At 49.2% G+C, this 22449-nt stretch overlaps 1 protein-coding gene across 1 annotated transcript in view; it reads left to right on the plus strand.

The window, feature by feature from the left end:
* Nucleotides 1-697: 697 nt before the first annotated feature.
* LRMDA (leucine rich melanocyte differentiation associated) overlaps nucleotides 698-22449 on the plus strand; it is a 985984-nt gene continuing 964232 nt past the window's right edge. Inside the window, exons 1-2 of the mRNA XM_040976019.1 lie at nucleotides 698-1014; nucleotides 9655-9755. Coding sequence (XP_040831953.1) covers nucleotides 985-1014; nucleotides 9655-9755 — 131 coding nt within the window. The 5' untranslated portion in view covers nucleotides 698-984. The remainder of the gene's footprint in view (nucleotides 1015-9654; nucleotides 9756-22449) is intronic.

Raw genomic sequence — 22449 nt, forward strand, 5'->3', positions numbered from 1 at the left:
AACCAAGCCGCGTTTGGCGGTAGCTTTGGGTGCAGGCTGCAGAACAGCTAGGGAGGGTATCTGGATTTTTCCAGGTAAGGCCAGGCATGAGCAGAGACGGTTACCTGTCCACCATGGCCACCCCTGTGCCCTTGCTGGGGAATGGAGTGTGTGTGTGTGTGTGTGTGGTGCCACACTGACCCACCCCTCTGGTGACTCTCAGAACCTCCCCCTGAGGAGATGGAGGAGCTTCTCCCACGTGGGGTTTCCTTGAAGTCTCCTTCCCCGCCCACCCGGGGTCACGGAGAGGGTGAGGATTGGAATTAGCCAACCAAGTATTTTACTTACAGGGAAACCCTCCCCCTGCCCACCTCGCGGCCCCCACCAGTTCCCGTCCCACACCCGGACATCCCCCCACCCAACACGAGTCCTTCCAATTTCGGAGGTCCCCGGCCCTGCCCCTCCTCCCTGCCGCGGGGGGGGGGGGCAGTTATGTAACCCTCAGTTGTGAAACTGAGGAAAACCCGGGCAGCTCTCCAAACCCCTGGGCCAACGGCGGCGCCCGGGGTGAGTCCCCAGCAAGTCTCCTTACCCACCCCCAGCCCTAACGCACTACAAAAAAAACTTCCGAGCCTGGAGTTTTAGAGGACGTCCTCCACCCCCACCCCCCTATTCCCGACAAGGGGCGCAGGGGCAGCAGAGAGGGCAGGCGAGGAGCGGCGCCACGCCGTCGGGGACGTGGAGCCCGGCGCGCGGCGGGCCACCTGACGCGGCGCATGTGAAGCGGCCCCGGTTCACCTGCGCGGGGGAACCCGAGCGAGGCGAGGCGCGCGGCCGCCAACAGCCCCGCCGCGGTCCGAGCGCCCGGCAGCGCCTCGGGCTTCCGCCGGGTCAGCTGACTGCTGCCCAGTGCGGAACTGCGAGCCCGGCCCGCGCGCCTCGCCGTCCGCCCCGCCTGCCGTGCCGCACGCCGCCTGCCTGCCCGCCCGCCGCGTCCTGGCTACCATGGCCGGGCTCGTGGTCAGTGGAACTCAAGTAAGTCCGTCCGGGCACCCCCGCCCGCGCCCCGGACACGGTGCGCGCGGGGAGGGACTCCCCTCACCCTGCTCCGGGCGAGGGGTCTCCTCAAAGTTAACACAGTGCCTTGTCTCCAACTCAGGGGCCTTGGGCACAGGTACTGCCAGGTGCCCGGGGCCACTCTAGCTTGGCGAGGACCCCTTGTCTGTGTCTCCCAGGTTCCTCCAGCGCTCCACCTCGTGTGCCTCTGGCATCTCAATGAGCAAGCCGACCCAGCCAGGTCCACTTCTCCACTGGGCGCAGTGCTGATGACCCACAGACATTTGCCGGGAGGGTGACAGTATTTTAGCTCCTTTCTATATTCTTAATTTAAGGAACTGTTGGTCCAAGGAAACGTTTCGATAGACAGCAGTGTGCTTTTGCCAATGCAGTAGTAAATAAGAAACCAACTAGAGAATCCACCTATATGTATTTATTTTTCTTTAGATGGAGGTGAGGAGCCCATGCCCAGGGCAGCTCCAGGTGGGAGTGTATGTGTGGTTGAGCCTCGTCCAAAGCTGGTGGAAGGCCGAAGTCCTGAGCGCTTTCTTTGTCCAGTCTGTGGCTCCAGTTTCAGCCCGGAATGACCTGCACGTGTGTCCTGTCCCGTCGTGTTAAGTCGTAGATGACTTTAGTTGTTGCTGGAAGGGAGCTGGCCAGCTAGGCTGCGGCCAGGTGTCTCTCTTTGCACTCCAACGTGCTGGCTGCCCGATCCAGCCAGCCTGCTGACCCCGGAGAAGTAGCTGGGAATCTCCGAAGCTGTCCCTGGGATTGCCTGAGGCACGTGGTGTAAGGCACAGTTGGATTTTTTTTTTAAGATTTATTTTTATTATTTTTTCATTGGAAAGGCGGATATACAGAGAGAGGAGAGACAGAGAGGAAGATCTTCCGTCCAATGATTCACTCCCCAAGTGAGCGCAACGGCCGATGCTATGCCGGTCCGAAGCCAGGAACTTCTTTTGGGTATCCCACGCGGGTGCAGGGTCCCAAAGCTTTGGGCCGTCCTTGACTGCTTTCCCAGGCCACAGGCAGGGAGCTGGAAGGGAAGCGGGGCTGCCGGGATTAGAACCGGCGTCCATATGGGATCCCGGGCGTGCAAGGCGAGGACCTTTAACCACTTGCGCCACCGCGCCGGGCCCCACAATTGGATTTTGAGATTACTGTGGGCTAAAGGGAGTGATTGCCCTTTAGAGTTGTAAAGGTGTTGGCAACTCTGAGAGCTGAAGATCCGCCCTGTCAGGCTGGCCGTGGCCTCTCTTTCTTTGGCTTTGCCCGGACGCTCCTGTCATTTCTTCAGCTGCGTGTGGTTCCTGGGTGCCTACCACGCGTCAGGCACCGCAGCCTGTTACTGGAAATCCACACTTGCACTGTCTTGGGAGCCTCCTCTGGTTTGGTTCCTTGAAATGCTGGCAATGTCTGTGAACTGGGAACCTGTGGAGAGAGCTGATGAAGCGGGCAGGTCAGGAACATGCCAGTGGGCAGGGAAGTTAACCAAGATGCTAGCTTATAAGGCCGCCGGAAGGGGCCCCTGGGAGTTCCTGCAGCTGGCTAGTGGAAGGGGCTGGGAAAGGGGGGCTCTGCTTTTTCTTTGCTTAAAGAAGATGGATTCTCCCTCCTCACCACTCCACACAGCCCAAGAGCCCAAGAGTGCTGGCTGGTGGGGCACTGTGACACCTTGCAGATGGTATTAAGAACATCATGCTGCCTGGGCCGGAGCTAAGAAGGCAGATGGAGAAGCTACGCCCTGGTAGTTAGTGCCCCATTTCCTAAACTGGGCATTTGGGGCTGGGGTAATAGTGTTCTGTCCCAGGTGGTTTGTAGTGGCAGTGGGCCCAAGAGCTAGCACGTTGAAGGTATGTACCTGGTTATTTTGCAGATTTTTTTAAAATTTATTTTTTTGACAATCTTGACATAATTAGGGTAAAAATGTTCAAGTGCTACAGGAAGATGGGCAAGACAGTTCCATATTGTTTCCTTAATATATCTGATGTAAAAGCAGATTTTAAGGGAGAAGCCCCACCCAGTCTCCCACCCACCCCAGGTCCCGGATGTGGGGCATGCTCTGAGGACCTTGCTCAAGTGGTTTTGATAGTTCAACAGTTATAAATTGCTATTTTGCAGATTTTGACATTCTTTTTTTAAAAAATATGACAGTCTGCCCATTAGCAATCTTTTTAAAGAGATTTATTTATTTTTATTGCAAAGTTAGGTTTACAGAGAGGAGAGACAGAAAGATCTTCCATCCGCTGTTTCACTCCTCAGATGGTTGCAGTGGCTGGAGCTGAGCCAGTCTGAAGCCAGGAGTTTCTTCCAGGTCTCCCATGTGGGTGCAGGGTCCCAAAGCTTTGGGCCATCCTTAGCTGCTTTCCTGAGCCACAGGCAGGGAGCTGGATGGGAAGTGGGGCCGCCGGGATTAGAACTGGTGCTTATATGGGATCCCGGCGCATGCAAGGTAAGGACTTTTAGCCACTAGGCTATTGTACTGGGCCCAGCAATTTTTTTAAAAAACGTTATTTATTTGAAAGTTGTGGAGAACGAAGGAGACAGTTATATCTCATCTGCTGGTTCACTCCTCGAATGACTACAGCATCTGGGGCTGGGCCAGGCTGCAGCCAGGAGCCAAGGCCTCCTTCCAGATGTCGCATGTGGGTGTTAGGGCCTAGACATTGGGCCTTATTCTGCTGCTTTCTTAGGTCCCTCAGTAGCAAGCTGGATCACAAGTAGAGCAGTTGGGAATTCAACCAGTGCTTCCATAGGATGCTGGTTGTGTAGGTGTTAGCTTAATCCGCTGCTCCACAACACTGATCCCTGGTGAAAAAAAAATACATGTATGCAGAGGGACCTGCTTGGTGGAAATGTATCATGGGCTATGGCTAGGGCTTGGCGTTGCAACCTAGCCAGTAAAGCCGACACCTGCAAGGCTGCTGTCATGGGGGCTGGTTTGTGTTCTGGCTACTGCTCTGCTTCCTGCCAGCAGCCTGGGAAAAACTGCAGCTGGGCCAAGGAATTGGGCCCCTACCACCCATGTGGGAGACCTGGGGTCAAACTCCTGAGTGAGCCTGGCCCAGGATAGCCCACTGGGCAATCTGAGGAGTGAACCAGTGGATGGAAGCTCTCTGGCTCTTTCCTTTCTCTGTAACTCTTTCAAATTCATAAATCTTGAAAAAAAAAAAAAAAGGTCCATGCATGGATTTCAAATTTCATTTGCATTGCAGTAAACCTATGGTTTAATTTCACTTTCTCAGAGATGTTTTTATGAGTCTCCTAGTTCCTGTGAGCCAGTAGTGTTGATAGTTTATTATGATCTGCCAAAATGATCTAATATAAAATCCCATGTGACTTTTTCATATATAGAGACCCATACATTTCAAATAAAGGAGTGTTTTTTTTTTTTTTAGGATTGATTTATTTTTATTGCAAAGTTAGATATACAGAGAGGAGGAGTGGCAGAGAAAGATCTCTTCTGTCCACTGATTCACTCCCCAAGTGACCACAGCGGTTGGAGCTGAGCCAATCCAAAGCCAGGAGCCAGGAACTTCCTCCAGGTCTCACACATGGGTGCAGGGTCCCAAGGCTTTTGGGCTGTCCTCGACTGCTTTCCCAGGTCACAAGCAGGAAGCTGGATGGGAAGCAGGGCTGCTGGGATTAGAACCAGTGCCCATATGTAATCCTGGCACATTCGAGGCAAAGACTTTAGCCACAAGGCCACTGCGCCAGGCCCCAGGAGGTGTTTGTTTGTTTTTTTTTTTTTTAAGATTTATTTATCTTTAAAAGGTAGGTTTTACAGACAGAGAAGGAGAGAAAGAGCTTCTATCTGCTGCTTCACTTCCCAGATAGTCCCAACAGCCCCCGGGGGCTTCTTCCTTGTTTGTCTCCCACGTCGGTGCAGGGGCCCAAGGAGTTCAGCTGTTCTGTTGCTTTCCCAGGTCATAAGCAGAGAGCTGGATCAAAAGTGAGGCAACCAGGACACAAACTGCTGTCCAAGTGAGATTCTGGCCCTCGCAGACGATTAGCGTGCCATGCCACTGCACTGGCCCCTAGGGTGCGTTAAGTGCTAAGGTGAAAACAGATATGGTGCACATCAGCCGTTTAATGAGATGTTGGTTTGCTGAATCACCTTCGTGGCTGCTTTGAAGGCCCCTGGAGGCTGGTGGCTGCAGACCTGGGACGCAGGAGCTCTCACACCCTTGAGGATGGCGCAGGCTTCCTGTCATGACTCTTTTTTTTTTCTTTTTTTAAGATTTATTTATTTATTGGAAAGTCAGATATACAGAGAGGAGGAGAGACAGAGAGGAAGATCTTCCGTCCAATGATTCACTCCCCAAATGAGCGCAATGGCCGATGCTATGCCGATCCGAAGCCAGGATCCAGGAACTTCTTTTGGGTATCCCACACGGGTGCAGGGGTCCCAAAGTTTTGGGCTGTCCTTCACTGCTTTCCTAGGCCACAAGCAGGGAGCTGGATGGGAAGCGGGGCTGCCGGGATTAGAACCCGTGTCCATATAGGATCCTGGTGCGTTTAAGGCGAGGACTTTAGCCGCTAGGCCACACTGCTGGGCCCCGTCATGGCTCTTTGAAAACGTCTTTGCATTTCACATGTCTTCACTGTTTCTCTACACCTTGAAAAACGTGTCACTTCTTCAGCGTTCAGACCCCTCTCTCTTTACTCCACTAGCTCCTGGTCGTGAAGGTAATGGCACTAGCACTGTTGTAGATGCAAATGCAAGCCTGCCAAGAAACATGCGTGTGGACCTTGGGCGCAGCAGTTTAGATATGTCCATAGTGGAGGGCCTGGTCTGAGTCCTGGCTCCCACTGCTGCTAACGAGCACCCTGGGAGACAGATGATGCCTCAAGCATGTGCTTTCTGCCACCCGGGTGGGAGACGGGTAGAGTTCCAGGCTCCTGGTTTCAGCTTGGCCCAGCTCCTGCTGCTATGTGCATTTGAAAAGTCAGTCAGTGAACGGAATATCTCTTATCTGTACCTTTCAGATAAAATGGAAAAAAAGAAAAAAGAAAAAAGAAAAGAAAGAATGACAGATCTCTTTCATTGGGGTTGGTCTGATGGAGCAACTGTTTTGCCAGGAGACTGCTTGGTGTCAGGGACAGTGCTGTGTGCTTTTCATCCATCATCCTATTCCCATAAGTAAAGTGCAGGTACTGTATAACTCACGGGTTTATATCAGAAGGATTGACTCGATAGCAGGCATGTGGTAGCACTTAATAAACCTTAGTTATCGCACTGTTCTTCCGAGCTCTGGCGGCACTTAATGTTGGGTTACTTTACAGAAGAGGAACCAGACTCCAGGAACTTGTGACTCATGCAGTGTAGCCCAGCTCAGGGACACGGAGTTGTGTCCAGGACTGTTTATATGCCGAGATAACGTCAAGAGTCGTTTGCTTGGAGAGGCATCATGGTATCATGTGCTCTTAGCCTGAGACCTAGCAAAACTGCCATGCCCAGAAATGCTCTGGGAGCCACACGGTTGCAACGACAGAGAGAAAGTGAGGGTTGTGCGCAGCTTGGTTCTTTTCTGGATCTTCCATCCCACAACGCTGGATGTGTGCGTGGGATCCCTCCCAGACACTCTTACTTCCCTCTCTGTTGCTTCTCTTTGTGGGGGTCTCTAACTTGATGCATTGTCACTTGCCTAATCATGTGCCTTCCTGTTAGCCACATAGGGTGGAGGTCTTGTGGCAATGTTGGAAACCTTGTCCATCATTTCATCATAAATCAAGATGATTGAGTCAATGTAATGTGACTGCTAGTTCTGGATGTACTTTTCCGTTCTTTGTAAGATCTGTTAATCCGTTCTGTTAGCCAAAGAAACACATTATTCTTGGTTTGATTCTTTTGGCCTTATGTCTTACATTAATGGTTCCTGTGTTCTATACAAGCTTTTTGGTTTCTGAAAAGGTAATGTCTGTCAGAAGCACTTATATTAAAATTATATATATAATGTATTTAATTATATATATAATATATATGTATTCGAAAGACAGACATAGGAGCAAAGTCAGAGACAGAATTCATCTTTCATTTGGTGATTCAGTCCCCAAATGCCTACCCAGCCGGAGTTTGGCCAGGTAGAAGCCAGGAACCTGGAACTCAACCTGGAGACCTCCCACGTGAACAGCAAGGATCCGGTTTCTTGAGCATCACCTTCTGCCTTGTGGGTGTGCATTAGCAAGATGCTGGAACCAGAAGCAGAGCCAGGTCCCGAACAGCAGGTGCTCAGCATGGGCTGTGGGCGTTCCAGGTGCTGCAGCAAATGCCTGCCCCCAGACGTGCTTCCCGAGTGAGTCTTGGTTCTGGTTGTGAGTGGTGCGTGCAGAGGCAGGCAGAGACTTCTGCCTTGCAGTCTCTTCCAGCCCTGTGAACCTAACTAATGTCTTAGGAAGTTTACCCCCCCAGGGGTCCAGGTTACTTGGCCTGGTATATTTTGGAGCCTTGCCCTTCATCTCTATGCACTGGGAACAAGCTGTATTTTTGTTTTCCTGCAAGGTTTTATTGCTAAGACTGTAATGAAACAAGCCAATGAGAGTCTTGCCGGCCTGTGGTGGTTCTCCCTTGGTAACAGCATTCCATGGTGCTGCTGTTTGCTCTCAAGGGGAATCACGCAGGAGATAAAGGAACGAAGAATCCCCCTCTTTCTCTCCAACACCTTCGCTGGACATTCAGTGTGGTATCAGGAAGTGGCTTTCTCCCTTTCAGCTGAAAGGGTTCCTTTCCTTTTGAAGACAAAACATGATGGATGCACCGGTGATATTTGTTGGAAAAAAAGACTTCTGCAGGTGTGTTAGCATTCCACGGTCACCAAGTCTGAAGCCCTTAATGCTTCGTGTGGGACTTAGTCCAGGCTCTGTCACTAAGATGCTGTGTAACAGGGCTCAGAAGTCTCAGTGGTCTCTTGTAAAACACCAGACAAACTGGGTCCCCAAGACTTAGTTCTTGGCTGATCTGTGAGGAAAGAGCTCTGAGGCTCGGCTGCTCTGCTCCCTGTCAGTCACAGAGGTCTCGAATGATGGGATGTACCCAAGTGCAGCTGCAGGTCTGGGTGCACCAAATGGATGTTCCCATGAGAACCGTGGGCCTGAGGGTCAACGTGAACTTGTACTACAGAAGCTGCTGACTGAGTGGATATCCTGAGGGAAATTGAAGTTCCCAGATTGATTGGAGCCTGAAATCCCCCAATCTGTCCTTGGTGTAGGATTTTCATCTCTGCTCGGAAGCAGAGCTGGATTTATTATCCAAGGAGCTGTGAAGAAAGATGAGGCCCATTGCAGAAAGGGGAGAGGTTGCTAGATTGAACTTAGAGCCCTTTATTTTTTTAGCTTGTATCTTCCTGAATCAAAATCATTTTATCGGAAGCACCTATTTTACAGTCCCTTCTCCTCGTTTTCTCTTCCCCTGGAATGAAGCTACTGAGGGGCTTGAGCAGAAAGCGAGTGAGAGCAGGATGTTGTCTTGTCAGCATTTGGTCTCCATCGGGGAGGGGATGAGAGATGAGCTCAGAGATGGGGTTGCTTGGGTGCAGTGTGGCTCGAGCGAGGTGGAACCATGTAGAAGTTGTAATAGTTCTGAAAATGGTTGGGGATAGAGACTTCTGAGGCTTCACCCTGGCATCTCAGGGTGTGATGTGGCCACCGTACTCTTGTTTCCCATGAGGAGACAGAACCCTTGGTGGAGCCTCTCATTCCTTTCAGGGTGTCTTTGCATGAAAGAATGACTTGGTAGGGAGACAGGCGCAGTTGAGGCTGTGGCCAGCCAGGGGGCCTGAGTCTGCTCCTGTGGATAGGAAGCGGTGTACTTGAGGGAAGTATTGCGTAGTCCTCTCTGTCCCAAAGACTTGCCTGCTGGGTATTGGAATTCGCTGTGAAAAACGGATTTTGAAAACCAAATAGTCCAGTGTTGAGAAAAGCTTCCCACCCCTCCGCCAGCCCCACTAACTTTATAGTCAAAAGTTGTGGGCCTGAATTTCTGTTCTGTTTTTTTTCCCCCTCATTCGGGCACAATCTCAGCGCATAAGTAAACAAATGCACAATACAAAAATAAGGGCGCATGGAGAGATGTTCTGTATGGTGCTGGGAGGGAGGCCTGGCAGCCTGAGCAAGTGTTCTGATCTGGCTGTCCCAGCCTCCCTGGAGGCTGGTGAGAGTAATGCAGTCTGTGAGGTAATGTGCATCATAGGGCATTGGCAGGGGGCGGTCGGGGGGACAGTGGCAGAGGAGAGGAGGGAGAAGAGAGCGTCAGGGGGCAGCTGTTGGGAGACCCCAGGCCCTTCCCAATGAGAGGCTGGTTGTTAAGATTGTATCAGTATGCTCTGACGTAGGCCTTTCTTTGGGACACCTGAATGTGACCAATTTTAGTCCAATTTCCATTGTGCCAGGATTAGTCTCCGTCATAGTAATGGAACCAGGGAAGGGGCACTGTTGGGGGAGGGGAGTCCCCGGAGCGCCCAAGGCTGATTTGACCAGGAAAACAGTCACAAATGTGGCCTTTTGGCGTGTGAGGAGCATGCGTTTCAAGTTGCGGAAGCAATCATCGGATCAATGACAGGCTTGTGAGCAGCTGGGAGATTTCCGCTGGCCCCATTGTTTCTGTTCTGTTTAATTTTCCAGGTGTCCTACATAGGCCAGGACTGCGAAGAAATCCCAGAGCACCTTGGCCGGGACTGCGGACATTTCGCCAAGAGGCTTGATTTGAGCTTTAACCTCCTGAGGTATGTGAGCTTCGCCAGAGGCGGGCCTGGCCCTGGGCAGGGGCCGTGCTTGCTCTTGCTTGCACAGCCCCTTCCGCTTCCCGTGGATGGCTGGCAGATAACGCCACCCCTTCCAGCTCTGTGTAAGGCGTTCACTGCAGAGCCCGAGACTACACCCCACATGGCTGTTGCGCGTGGACTTTGGGTGCAGGCATGGTGCACGCCCCTGGAGTGCCTGTCAAGCGGCCATCCTTGTATCTCAGATTGTTCCTTTCCTCCCGGTCCTTATGAGACACGTCAGCACACTCATGGGGAAGGGATGAGATGGAGCCCACAGGAGCCTCTTGGGAGCGTGCAGCTGTTGTGCACAGCCAGCGCCGTCTCCCAGGGCATCTGTGCGTCACAGCTAGGGTGTGTAGATGTCTATTTTCCTTCTTTCTGCATTTTTGTGAGTTGTGACTTTGAGTATTTCTCCTAGGTGGTGTTTTAGGTGGGGGGAGGGAAGGAAGGAAGAAAATTCTCCAACAACTGCTGCAGTGGTGGCAAATGGCAAGTGTGGCCTTGTATATTCTTCCAGTGGGGAACACAGAAGTTACATTTCCTGAAACAGAACCTGGACTGTGACTGCTCCGGGATTCTGGAGGGATGTGGTGGCAGGTGCCTGGATGAGTGCAGTGCGGGTGGTGGCTCTGCCTCCTGATGCACCGGTTCCACTCAGGGCGTTCCCCAGAGTGCCCGTGTCGCCATGGGCTGGCTGAGTGGTGTTGACCAACCTGGGCTGGGAGGAGCCGGAGTTCCACTGGAGACAACTGAGTCAGACTCCTCGGGGGAATTAAAAACTGGGGAGAAATGAAACTGTTGGAAATGCATAGACAATGGGATGCTGGACTGTCTGAAATCGTCTGCACCAGTAATGCTGGGGCACAAATAAAAACGGCTGATGGAATTATGACTCCTTATGAAGGACTATACTATTGTAGCAACATGGGGAAAATCTGTTGGGGGGGGTGGGAATTTTTGGGGGGAATCCCAATCTGTATGAAATCATACTATAAAATAAAAAAATTCAAAATAAAAATTTAGCAGAAAAAAGAATTGGGGAGAAAAAAAAAAAACAACTTGGGAGGTGGGGGCTGAAGGCAGCGGCACGTGGAGGGGGGTTTGGGTCCAGGCTGAGTGCTGAGGGAGGCGTTTTGTAGAGGGAAGACGGAGCCAAGGCTCTGGGCTGCTGCTGGGGAGAGGGAGAAGCTGGGCAGTCGCAGAGTGGGCGCTCTGTGAGAGGAAGCCACATCGGGAAAGGCTGGCCCTGGGGAGATGAGGGGGTTGGGTTAGGCCTCTATGCCATGCATGCGTGGTGCCTAAGGTGGGTCCACGTATTGGGCGTAAGACTCCTTTGCCAGCACATGCCAGAGCTTCCTCCCGTGTGATGGGTCACCTTGTGGGTGGTGGCCGGGAGCCCGGATGTGGCTTGGGGAAGCTGGGCTATGTGAGGGGGTAAGAGGGTGTTGTGTATGTGTGTGTGGTGGGGTGTAGGTGATGCATTGTGAGATCTGAAACCGGTGCTTGTCACGTCCCAGGGTGGGTGGGGCCTGCCTGACTTTGCAGAGAAGAGGCTGGACGTGGGGGGAAAGTGGGGAGCTCCTGGTTCTTGGGGGTGTTTGATTCATCTGAAGAAATGACAGGGCCTGGAAAGTGAATGTGGAGGAAGCCCCATTAGGATGACTGTTTGACCTTGTTGGGAGGAGAACACTTTGTGAAATGGTGAATGGCAGGTGCTGCCAGAGGACAGGATTCTGCTGCTGTCCAGCAGAGAGGAGCAATGGGTGAGGGTGGGTGGTGTCCTGGGGGGAGCCCCTGCCTGCACGGAGCAGAGCTGACCTGGTGTCCTTGGGGCTGGGCGGTGGCTGGCCATCTTCAGTTATCTCGGCGAGGGTGGGCGGGGGCAGCGCTGTTTGCCTTGGGTGTCACAGGAAGACATCAGCTTTCTTGGGCTCTCGTCTCTGTCTTGGCTTTGTGCTGGCTCAGACTCTAAGACATGGTAGTTGGTTAGCTGATGCTTCACAGAAAAAAATGGAAGAGAGGAGCAAAAATGCAGAAGGGCCGAGAAGAGGTGATCATAAACTTATCATGCTGAGAAGTGGGTGGGTAGCAGGGCCCTGGGCTGGGGAAGCATCACAGCTTGTGTCATCCCAACTGAATGATGTGTCTCCATCTCCTGGTCCGTTGGAGGTTTCTCTCTGGGTCCTCCCTCACCATTCCCCCTGGATTTCAGGGAGTGTGAATCTCTGTCTGCCCTGCGCTGTCTCTGCTCTGTCTCCTGGGGCGCTTCCTCCCAGCAGCCTGCCTGGCCTCACTCGGGACATGTACTTCTCTTCTCCTCGTTAGGGTCATTTCTGCTGCTGAGCCTCTCCCTCCCAGCCCTTTCTTCTCTCCACGTCACGTTCTGTTCTTCCTGTAATGTTCTCCAAAACGTGGTCTGTTTCTTTGTTACTTCAGGAAGTTAACCATCTCCCTTCTAGAACATTCTTGTAACAGCCCTCTCCTCCCCCCATAAAAATGGTACTGGTCTCCCAGGTTGTAAGATCAGTGCCGTCTGCTTGTTTAAGGGCACAGTTGATTTGTAGGCAGGGGATTCTGTTTACTGATGACTAACACGTTCCCACAGCATACCCTGTGAAGGAATGGACTTGCCGACAGGATGCATTCTCCCTTTGGGTCCCCTCTGCCCTGCTCACTTCGGTCTCTTAGTTTTTGTACAATTTTCTGGAGATGTCCTGGGTGCATACTAATGTGAGAATTATTTTCCCCCCTCAACTTGACTGAGATATAATTGACAGTTTAAAAAGTTGTATCTGTGGTGTATAAAGTGAGGTTTTGATATACATATAGTGAAATGATTAGCTATATGTATTGAGGATATTTAAAATCTGGCCTCGGCACTTTTCAAGGCTGTGATGTGTATTACGAGCAGTAGTCGGCACGTTGTGCCATACGGCTATGTAACTTCATTATGCTGCGAGACTGTCTTTGGGTCCTGGCGCCAATACCCCCCACATTTCTGTCTTCTTGGTCTTACACGCCTGGCAACCATGCTTGTCATCTCTGCATCTATGATTTCAGTTTTTGAGATTCTATTTGCAGATGAAGTAATGCAATATTTATCCGGAGTTGGCTTTTCCTGCTTAGCCTAAAGTGTTCCACGTTCATCCATGGTGTCCTGATGTTCCTCCTTTTAAAGGTTGAGTCGTATTCCAATGTGTAATTATATCTTTTTTTTCTTTCAAAGTTTTATTTTTGTTGTAAAGGCAGATTTAAGGAGAGAAGGAGATAACAGAAAGATCTTCTGTCCACTGATTTAGTCACAAAGTGGTCACAACAGCCAGAGCTGAGTTGATCTGAAGCCAGGAGCCAGGAGCTTCTTCTGGGGTCTCACATGTGAGTACAGGGTCCCAAGGCTTTGGGCCATCTTCCACTGCTTTCCCAGGCCACAAGCAGGGAGCTGGATGGGAAATGGAGAAGCTGGAATACAAACCGGAATCCATATGGGAACCTGGTGGATGCAAGGCAAGGATTTAGCCTCTGGGCTACTGCGCTGGGCCCGCTTGTGTTATTCATCCATTCATCCACCCATGGGCACTTGAGTGGATTCCGTGTCTTGGCTGTCATGGACACAGAAGGGCAGGTCTCTCTAGTGTGCTGTGTTTGTTCTCTTTGTGCAAATCACCATAGTGGGACTGCTGGATCACACTATGGTCCTATTTTTATTTATTTATTTATTTGAGGAACATCTATGCTGCTTTCCGTAATGGCAGCACCAGTTTACGTTAGCATTAACCACGTACCGGGGTCCTTTGGCTCTGCATCCTTACAGACACCTGTTACCTCGTCTTGTTGGTGATCGCCGTTTTACCAGGTGTGAAGCAGTGGGTCCATGAAGATTTAACTGATTTCCTTCATCGTCAGTGTTTTTATATATCTGTTGAATATTTGTATGGCTCTACTCCGGTCCTGTATCCATTAAAAAGAATTGTTTGAGAGGAAGAGTGACACCACAAAGAGAAGCGAGATCTCTTACATCTGCCAGTTCATTCCCCCAGTGACCGCACTAGCTGGGGCTGGGCTGCGTTGAGGCTGTAAGCCAGGATCTTCATCCAGGTCTCCTATGTGCATGGCAGGAACTCAGGTACTTGTGCTTTCCAGGTGTGTTAGCAGGGAGCTGCATCAAAACTGGAGTAGCTGGGAATTGATCTGACATGGTGGTATGGGTTGTGGGTTTCCCAAATGGTGGGTTAACCCTCTTATGCCACCTCACGCTCCCTTTTGCCTGCCTGATAGTTTGTTTTCTTGCTGTTAATATGTGTGAGGTGCTTATGCATTTCGGATGGTAATCTTTTATAGCTAATAAATATTTTTAGTCATTCCATTGGTTGTCTTTTACTCTGTAGTTTCCCCTGTGGTGCAGGAATTTAATGGAATTCATTTGTCTGTTTTTGATTTTGCTTGCTCTGTAATCTTACCCAGAAAAAGCTCATGTTGCCATAATGTCAAGGAGCTTTTCCCTGCTTCCTCTGTGCTGTTTTACAGTTCCCTGTCTTATGTTTAGCTAATGAGTCCATTTTGGGCTGATTTTTGAATGTGAAGTGGAGTGAGGGCTTATTTTCATTCTCGGCTTGTGGAGGTCCAGTTTGCTTAACATTGCTCGTTGAAGAGATTGTTCTTTCCTCATAGTGTATTAACATTTGATATCAATGTGTGGCCTTATTTCTGAACATTTCCTCTCCCTTTGTTCTATGTGTCTGTTTGCTTGTTGCCAAACTGTTCTGATAACTACAGCTTTGTGGTATATTTTGAAATCAGAAAATTGGCTTCCAGCTTTTCTATTCTTGATCAAAATTGTTTTGGCTGTTTAGGATCTTTTATGATCTTCCATATGAATTTTAGAAGTGTTTCTTCTTATTTATATGAAAAAAAAAATGAACTGGAGTTTTGATAAGATTGCATTAAATCAGTTGATTGGTTTAGGCATTGTAAACATTGCATTGATTATTCATATCAATGAACTTGAGGGATTTTCCAGTTATTTATTTCCTTATCAACGTCTTTCAATGTTACATAGTTGTCAGACGACAGATCTTTAATTTCCTTGGTTAAATTGATTATTTTCGGGGAATGCTATTTTAAAGGAACTGTTTTCTTATTTTGGCTTACGTGTATATTTTAAAGATTTATTCACCTCTGTTGGAGAGTCAGATGTACAGAGAGAAGGAAGAGGAGAGGAAGATCTTCTGTCCACTGATTTATTCCCCAAGTGGCTGTAACAGTTGAACCAATCTGAAGCCAGGAGCCTGGCACCTCCTCTGGGCCTCCCACATGGGGTGCAGGGCCTCAGGCCTTGGGCTGTCCTCGACCACTTCCCCAGGCCACAGACAGGAAGCTGGATGGGAAGTGGGGCCTCTGGAACATGAACTGGCACCCATATGGGATCCCAGAGAGGACTCTAGCCACCAGGCTACCACATTGGGTCCTGTTTTCTTATTTTATTCTTGTATAGTCTGTGAGTGTATAAAGTCACAGCTGATTTTTTATTTCGTAACTTTCTTGAATTTATTCCAATAGTTCTTTTGGTGGGTAGAGTCTTTGGGGTTTTATCTATACAACATCAAATAGAGGCAGTTTTACTTCTTATTTTACAGTTTGGGTGTTTTTCATTGTTTGTTTGTTTGTTTTTTGCCTTGCCCAGTTGCTCTGGCTAGGGCTTCCAGGATCGTTTTGAGTAGAGATTTGAGTGTGACAGCCCTGTCTTGCTCCAGGTCTGTGGGGACAAGCTTGGAGCTCTTCACCACAGATGCTGACATTACCTGTGGTTTCCCATAGGTGGCTTTAATGAGAGTGAGGGACATTCTTTTCATACCTAGTTTGTTTTTTCTCATGAAAAGATATCAAAAACTTTTTCTTCATCTGTTCAAATGATCATCTGATTTTTAAAAAATTTTTTTTCTTGGAAAGTCAGATTTACAGAGAAAGAGAGACAGAGAGAGAAGATCTTCCATCCGTTGGTTCACTCCCAAGTGGCCTCAATGGCTGGAACTGAGTTGATCCAAAGCCAGGATCCAGGAGCTTTTTTCAGGTCTCCCACTTGGGTGCGGGACCCCAAGGCCTTGGGGTGTTCTCTATTGCTGTCCCAGGCCAGAAGCAGGGAGCTGGATGGGAAGTGGGGCAGCTGGAACACAAATTGCCACCCACATGGGATCCTGGTACTTGTAAGGTGAGGATTTAGCCATTGATCCATTGCACCAGACCTGATCATCTGATTTGTGTCCATTTTGTTAGTGTGGTGGGTCATATTTATTTACTTAGGAATGTTGAATATCCTTGTCTCTAGAGATAAATCCCATTTTATCAGGAAGTAAGATCCTTTTAATATATTGGTAAATTTTCTTTACAAATCTTTATATTGCTTTGTTAAGGATTTTTACATCTCTGTTCACCAGAAATATTAGCCTATAAATTTGTTTTCTGATATTACCTTATCTAGCTTTAATATTGGGTAATAGTCTCATAGAATGACTTTGGGAGTGTTTCTTCCTCTTCCGTTGTTTGAAAGTGTTTGGAAAACCTTGCTGTTAATTCTTTGTTTGCTAGAATTCATTCCAGCCCAGGTCTTGATATTTAATGTGTGTGAGTGTGTGTATCTCTCTCTATATATACACACATATATATACACACACATACAAATACGTATATACGTGTATATGTATGTATATAATTTGAAAGACAGATAAATAAATATAGACAAAGAGGGAGGGAGGGAGAGAGATCTTTCACCTGCTGGTTCACTCTCCAAACACTTGGAACACTCGGATGGGTTTGGCTGAAGCTTGGAATTCCATCTGGGTTTCCCACGTAAGTGGCAGGGGCCTAAGCACTGGAGCGATTATCTGCTGCCTCTCAGAGTGTACGTTGGCAGGAAGCTGGGTGAGAGCTGAGTAGCTTTCACTAGAAGTAGCACTCCCAGATGGGATGCCAGGTGTCCCAAGTGCTGGCCTTGGATAATGTGCAGGCACTCTGCCTGCCCCCTTCAGTGTTTCAAGTTATTTCTTAGAGTTGGACATTTGGATTGTTTCCAGATTTTTGCTATTATCAATGAATGAATCTATTATGAATATCCTTAGGGCATTCACTGCTGAGTATGTGTGTGATAGGTTGCTCTGGACAAGCCCCTGGAGAGATGATCCGGGGACCTTGGCACAGAGGCCAGGCTGAGGTTGTTTAAGTCTCTGTGATCAAGAGTCTGTGAATGTCCATTGTGCGAAGCACTTCCTTGAGCTTGTTCATACTTTGTGCTTATAGTATAGAGAATTTATGTCTTAGTGTTATGTCTTTGATCTGCTTAAGGCAAAGAGAGCTTTATTTATTTATTTGAATGTCTAATTATCAAGAAGTGGGAGGAGATAGAGATAGTCTCCGTCCGTTGATTCACTCCCAGATGGCCTCAATGGCTGCGACTGAGCCATGCTGAAGCCAGGAGCTTCTAGGTCCCCCACAAAGGCTCAGGGGCCCAGGTATTTGGGCCATAGTCTACTGCTTTCCTAGGCCTTTAGTGGGGAACTGGATTGTAAGCAAAGCAGCAGGGACACCAATCAGTGCCCGTTGTAGGATACAGGTGCAGGCGGAAGTTGAATGTGCTGTGCCACCATACCAACTCCTCCAAAGATAACTTTTTAATAAATTATTTCAAATTTAGTTTTTTATCCTCAGTTGGGGAAGGGCAGAGTCCTCCCTGGTGGCTCTGTTCCTGTTTCCACTTGGCCCTGAGTGCTATGAGATGGTTGCTTGCTGGGCTTGTTGAACACAGCAGGCAGAGCAGAACTCCTCTGGCAAACGGTGATAAATATGTCCATGTCAATCTGGCAATAAAAAGAGACTTTAATTGATCTATGGCAACAGGAAGCTTACATTTTAAAAATTAAATTATTTGCAGTCGGATCTTATTTAGCATCACTTTGATAAATGCCCTGGATGTGGAATTGCTCAGGAAAAAATTTCATGGGTGAGAGCCTACTTGTTGCTTCTGTGGCTTTGGGGAGGAAGAGGGCAGGAGCGTGGGGAGGATGCAGTTCCAGAGGAAAAGAGCCACTCAGCCCTTTCTCCTAGCTTCAGATGGTGAGGGGTCACCACCCATGGTACAGCTGCTTTGAAGACTGACCCAGCACACTGCCGGTGTCTGTGATCTACCATTACACAGAACCAGGTCTGCAACTTCCTGCTCAGTTGGGAAGATGGACAGAGTAATGACAAGAGCCAAGGCTTTGGGATTGGAGCACCCGGCTTGGACTCCTGTTGCTGTCCGTCCGTGGGCTTGTAACTGGCTTGCCGTGGGCTGATCGCAGAAACGTCCCGGGCAGTGAGCAGGTGCCAACTATCTTCCCTGCCATGTTCTGGATCTTTGCTGAAGTATAGCTGTTGGAGCCGTGTGCTGGTGGGACTGGGATCCCAATCTTGACCCTCTCTAGGGCCGTTGCACTTTCTGGTCGTGTCTGGGTGTGTTCACAGGTAGGCAGACTCTTGTCCTTCAGCACCGGAGTTTGCAGTCTCTCTACCCTCCAGGCTAACCTTGGGCAGAGTCTGCGAGAGCTGCTGAATGAGTGCTGCTTTGTCTTCCACTCCTTTCACGGGTAGTCTTGGATTTTGACTGCAAATAAGCAAAAACATTTAGTGACCTATTTTGAGCATAGCTTTAACAACAACAACAAAAGTCTTAAATTGACACTTAAATTGTGTGGTATGATGCATTGTCTTGATTTGTGTATATGTTGTGTTATGTACAAATCAGGGTAAGTATATCCATCTCTTCAAATGTTCATCATTTCTTTGTGCCAAAAGTGTTCACATTCACTTCCGTTTTTTGGGAAAGACCCAGTACAATGTTATTATCTGTATTCCCTTACTGGATGTGGGCTTTGTTATAAGGCATGGATTTTTAAAAAAGATTTGTTTATTTTACTTGAAAGAGTTACACACACAGAAAGAGAGAGACAGAGATGCAGAATCTTCCATCAGCTGGTTTCAGATTTTCCGTGTGAGTGCAGATGCCCTTCCTAGGCCATTATCAGGGAACTAGATTGGAGGTGAAGAGCCAGGAGTTGAGCTGGTACCCAAATGAGATGGTGCCAGCAAATGAGATGGCGCTCAAATGAGATGCTGGTGCCGCATGTAGAGGATTAGCTTGCTTCACTACTGTGCAAGCCCCAAGGCATTTTTTTTGTTTTGTTTTGTTTTTAATTTGGCACAGCCTAGTCTATCCTGACAGACATGAATACCTTAGCTTTCCAACTGTCCTTAATAGTTCATAGACCAAACCCACTCATTCATGTCGTTTGTTCTTCCTTGCTAGCTAGCTGGGCACATTTGGTCATGTGTTGTGGGCCTGGATGAGGGAGAAGGTTGCCCCCCAAGCTCTCAGGAGGGCAGCTCAATGGGCATGTTCTGTTGGACAGTGAGTCTTTGTAGAACTCTGTCTTGGCAGCCAGGAGTTTTGTTCAACTTTGTTTCCATACCATAAACCTGGTGGTGTTGGCCTGGGGAGCACACTGATACTGGGGTGATGACAGAGCTGCTGTTGGTAAGCTTTGAGAGAAACAGCTGTGACGGTGGGGGAGACTCGGGGAAGAGGAGGCATGGCCAAAATCCCAGTATACTGTTGGGCTGTTGATAAATCTCGAGTGATCCTTAAGAGGCTGTGTTCTCTCTGGGCTGGGAAATCGGGTGTTAGAAAAAAAAATTAATTTTTGTTGTTGTTGTTGTTGTTGCAAAAATATCATAGGCCCTTTTGGTGTCTGTAGCTACCAACCAAACATGTGATAGAAAGACCAGATGGGAAATGGTTGGAAAGGTTGCATTTGATGTGTCATCAGCAAGATTTTCATCTTCTGTCCTTGTGGTACTGTCTGGAGAGACCCTCATCACTGTGGGTGATGTAGGTGAGTCAGGGCCGAGTGCTAAGGAGCAGGGAGCAGGCAGGACAACGGGGCTGCCTGTGGTGCTCCCTCTTCCCTTCCTGACTCCTCCCATCTTCCTGCGCTTCACTCTTTGGCTGGAGAAAGTGGGGGTCACAGTGGGCTGGGAGGCATGGGCTATGAGTTGGTAAGCGGCTTAGGGGCTTTCCTGGAGTTCACTGGCTCTTGCTTGATGATGAATGCTATGTTGCAGCTTAAGTTCCTGTGTTTCACAAGCATGTCATCTTTCTGATAGTATTTGCTCCTAGGATTTGAAATTCTTAATGGCCGGTATTGTGGCACAGTGGGCTAAACTGTTGGTTGTGACACTGGTAACCCATGATCTGAGTGTCAGTTCAAGTCCTGGCTGCCCTGCTTCTGATCCAGCTCCCTGCTAATGTGCCTGGAAAAGCAGTGGAGGATGGCCCAAGTGCCTGGACTCCTACCACCCCTGAGGGAGACTTAAATGAAACTCCTGGTTCCTAGTTACGGCTTGGTCCAAACCTGGCTGTTAGGCTATTTAGGAAGTGATCCAGTAGATGGAAGTACTCTTTCAAATAAATAAGAAAATCTTTAAAATATCCTAGATTACTTATTTTTAAACTATTATTTTTTTTGAAAATGTTTATTTGATATGCAGAGTGAGTGAGAGTGAGAATGGGAGAGAGAGAACAGTATCTTGTAGCTGTTGGTTCACTTGCCAGTTGTCTATAATAGCCAGGTTTGAGCCACGTTGAAGTCGAGAGGCAGAAACTCATTCCTGTGAGGGTGGAAGGGGCTCGAGTGCCTGAGCCATTATCTAGTGCCTCCCAGGTGTGTTTGTAGGAAGCCTGTAAGCAAGCAGAAGTGGCATTTGTTCCAAGTCCTGCAGTGTGACAGCTGGAGTGTCCTGGGTGGTGCCTTCACCCCTTGTGCCGTAGCACCCACTTCCATCATGGGCTTTCATCAGGCCTTTAATTTTTAAATTTCATTCAGAATCTCAGGGTTTGTTTGCTTCTTGGATCGTGGGCTCTTCCATACACCCTGTGGCTCTGATTTCTCTTTTTGGGACTTGATCGAGTTTGTGAGTGTTGCTGTCTGCCCTCTGCCTTGTAGGTGCTCAAGGTAGGGGCTAACACTGTGGCGTAGTGGGTTAGGTCTCTGCCTGCATCGCTGGTGTTCCAAGTGGGCACTAGTTTGAGACCTGACTGCTCCACTTCCCATCCAGCTCCCAGCTGTCCCTGTGCCTGGGACAGCAGCAGAGGATGGCCCACATGCTTGGGCCCCTGTGCCCACATAAGAGATTTGGCAGAAGCTCCTGGCTCTTGGCTTCAGAGTGTCTCAGCCTTGGCCATTGTGGCTATATGGGGAGTGAACCAGTGGGTGGAAGATTTTTCTTTATCTTTCTCCTTCCTTCCCCCACACCACTCCCCATCTCTCTCTTATCTATTTAGCTCTTTCAAATAAAAACACAGTCTTTAAAGATGAAAGCAGTGGGAATGCTGGGAAGAGAGGCCAGGGAGTTGAATCCTTCTAGACTTTGTACTCGCTGGATCTCCTGGTTGTCAGGCACAAACGGTAGTTGCCTTGAGGAGTGTTCCGTTGTCACATTAGTGACAGCAGAGACTCTGCTGATGTGGAGGAGGGAGTGAAGCTGGGATGTGTCACATGTCTTGCCAGTGGGACAACCTTGGGTGGGTGACCAAGATTCCTCTCTCTCTCATGTCCCCTTCATCTTGTGGAGGATGGCCTCTGGAGTCCTGCGGAGGGCACCTGGCAATGTGGTTCTCTTCTGAGTGTCCTGGTAAAGCAGACGTAAAGCAGACTTGGCATGAGGTCCACTGGGAGTCCAGGGGCCCAGAGTCAGATAGGTGGCACCTGCAGTCAGCCTGAATCTCTTACTAATGCGTCACGGCCACTGGGATATAGCCCTGAGTATGCGCCAGGCTGGGCAGAGCACCTGACAGCAGCATTTTGAGAGGGCAGCTAGTCCTATCTGCATTTTACAGATGAGACAACTGAGATCTGGAAAAGCCCAGTCACTTGGCATGGGACCACCCATGTGATTACATGGGAGAGCTGGAATTCCATGTCCTGGGCTGTCTGCAGCACTGTGGTCCTCCTGAGCTGCTTTTCATGGTGTAAATTGTTGCTTGTTTTGTGTCAGGTGGGCAGCCACCTCCAAGCCTTTGTTCCATTGTGGAGGGGAGAAGTCTTCATTTTCTTTCTTAGTCACTGAAAGTAGGAGTCCCTGTTAGCAGGGTCTGAGTGGTTCTTGTAGCTTGTTGTCTAAAACCTCAGGGCCCTGGAGACCCTTATGTTGCCTGTCTTCTCTCTCCTGTGTCTTGGAAGCCTGTCTGATTGGGGATGAGCAGAGAGGCAGGACTTGTTGAGCCTTGGGCCAACCAGGAGGCTGAGGCTGGAAGAGTCCAAGGTATTCATCTTCCTGGTTCTTCTCCCTTAAGCTTTGAGTTGTGGTTCAGATTGAAGGGCATGTTTGGGGGAAACGTGGCTCAGAGACTCACGGCCAGGTAATTGGTTGTCCCAGCCTCGGGCCAGGATGCTGTGGAAATGGATGAATTGCAGTCTTGAGCTAAGAGTCTGGGATGGGAAAATGATGATGATGATGATGTGTGTGTGTACTTGCACAGAGATTCACCTGCGTGTATACACCCAGGCGCTTCCTTCTCCCCCGGGACTTGTTGTATTGGGAATCTCAGCTTTCCTTACTCCTTCCTGAT

Source organism: Ochotona curzoniae, unplaced genomic scaffold (genome assembly GCF_017591425.1).
Source record: "Ochotona curzoniae isolate NIBS_2020 unplaced genomic scaffold, NIBS_Ocur_1.0 contig_2692, whole genome shotgun sequence".
NCBI classification, from domain to species: domain Eukaryota; kingdom Metazoa; phylum Chordata; class Mammalia; order Lagomorpha; family Ochotonidae; genus Ochotona; species Ochotona curzoniae.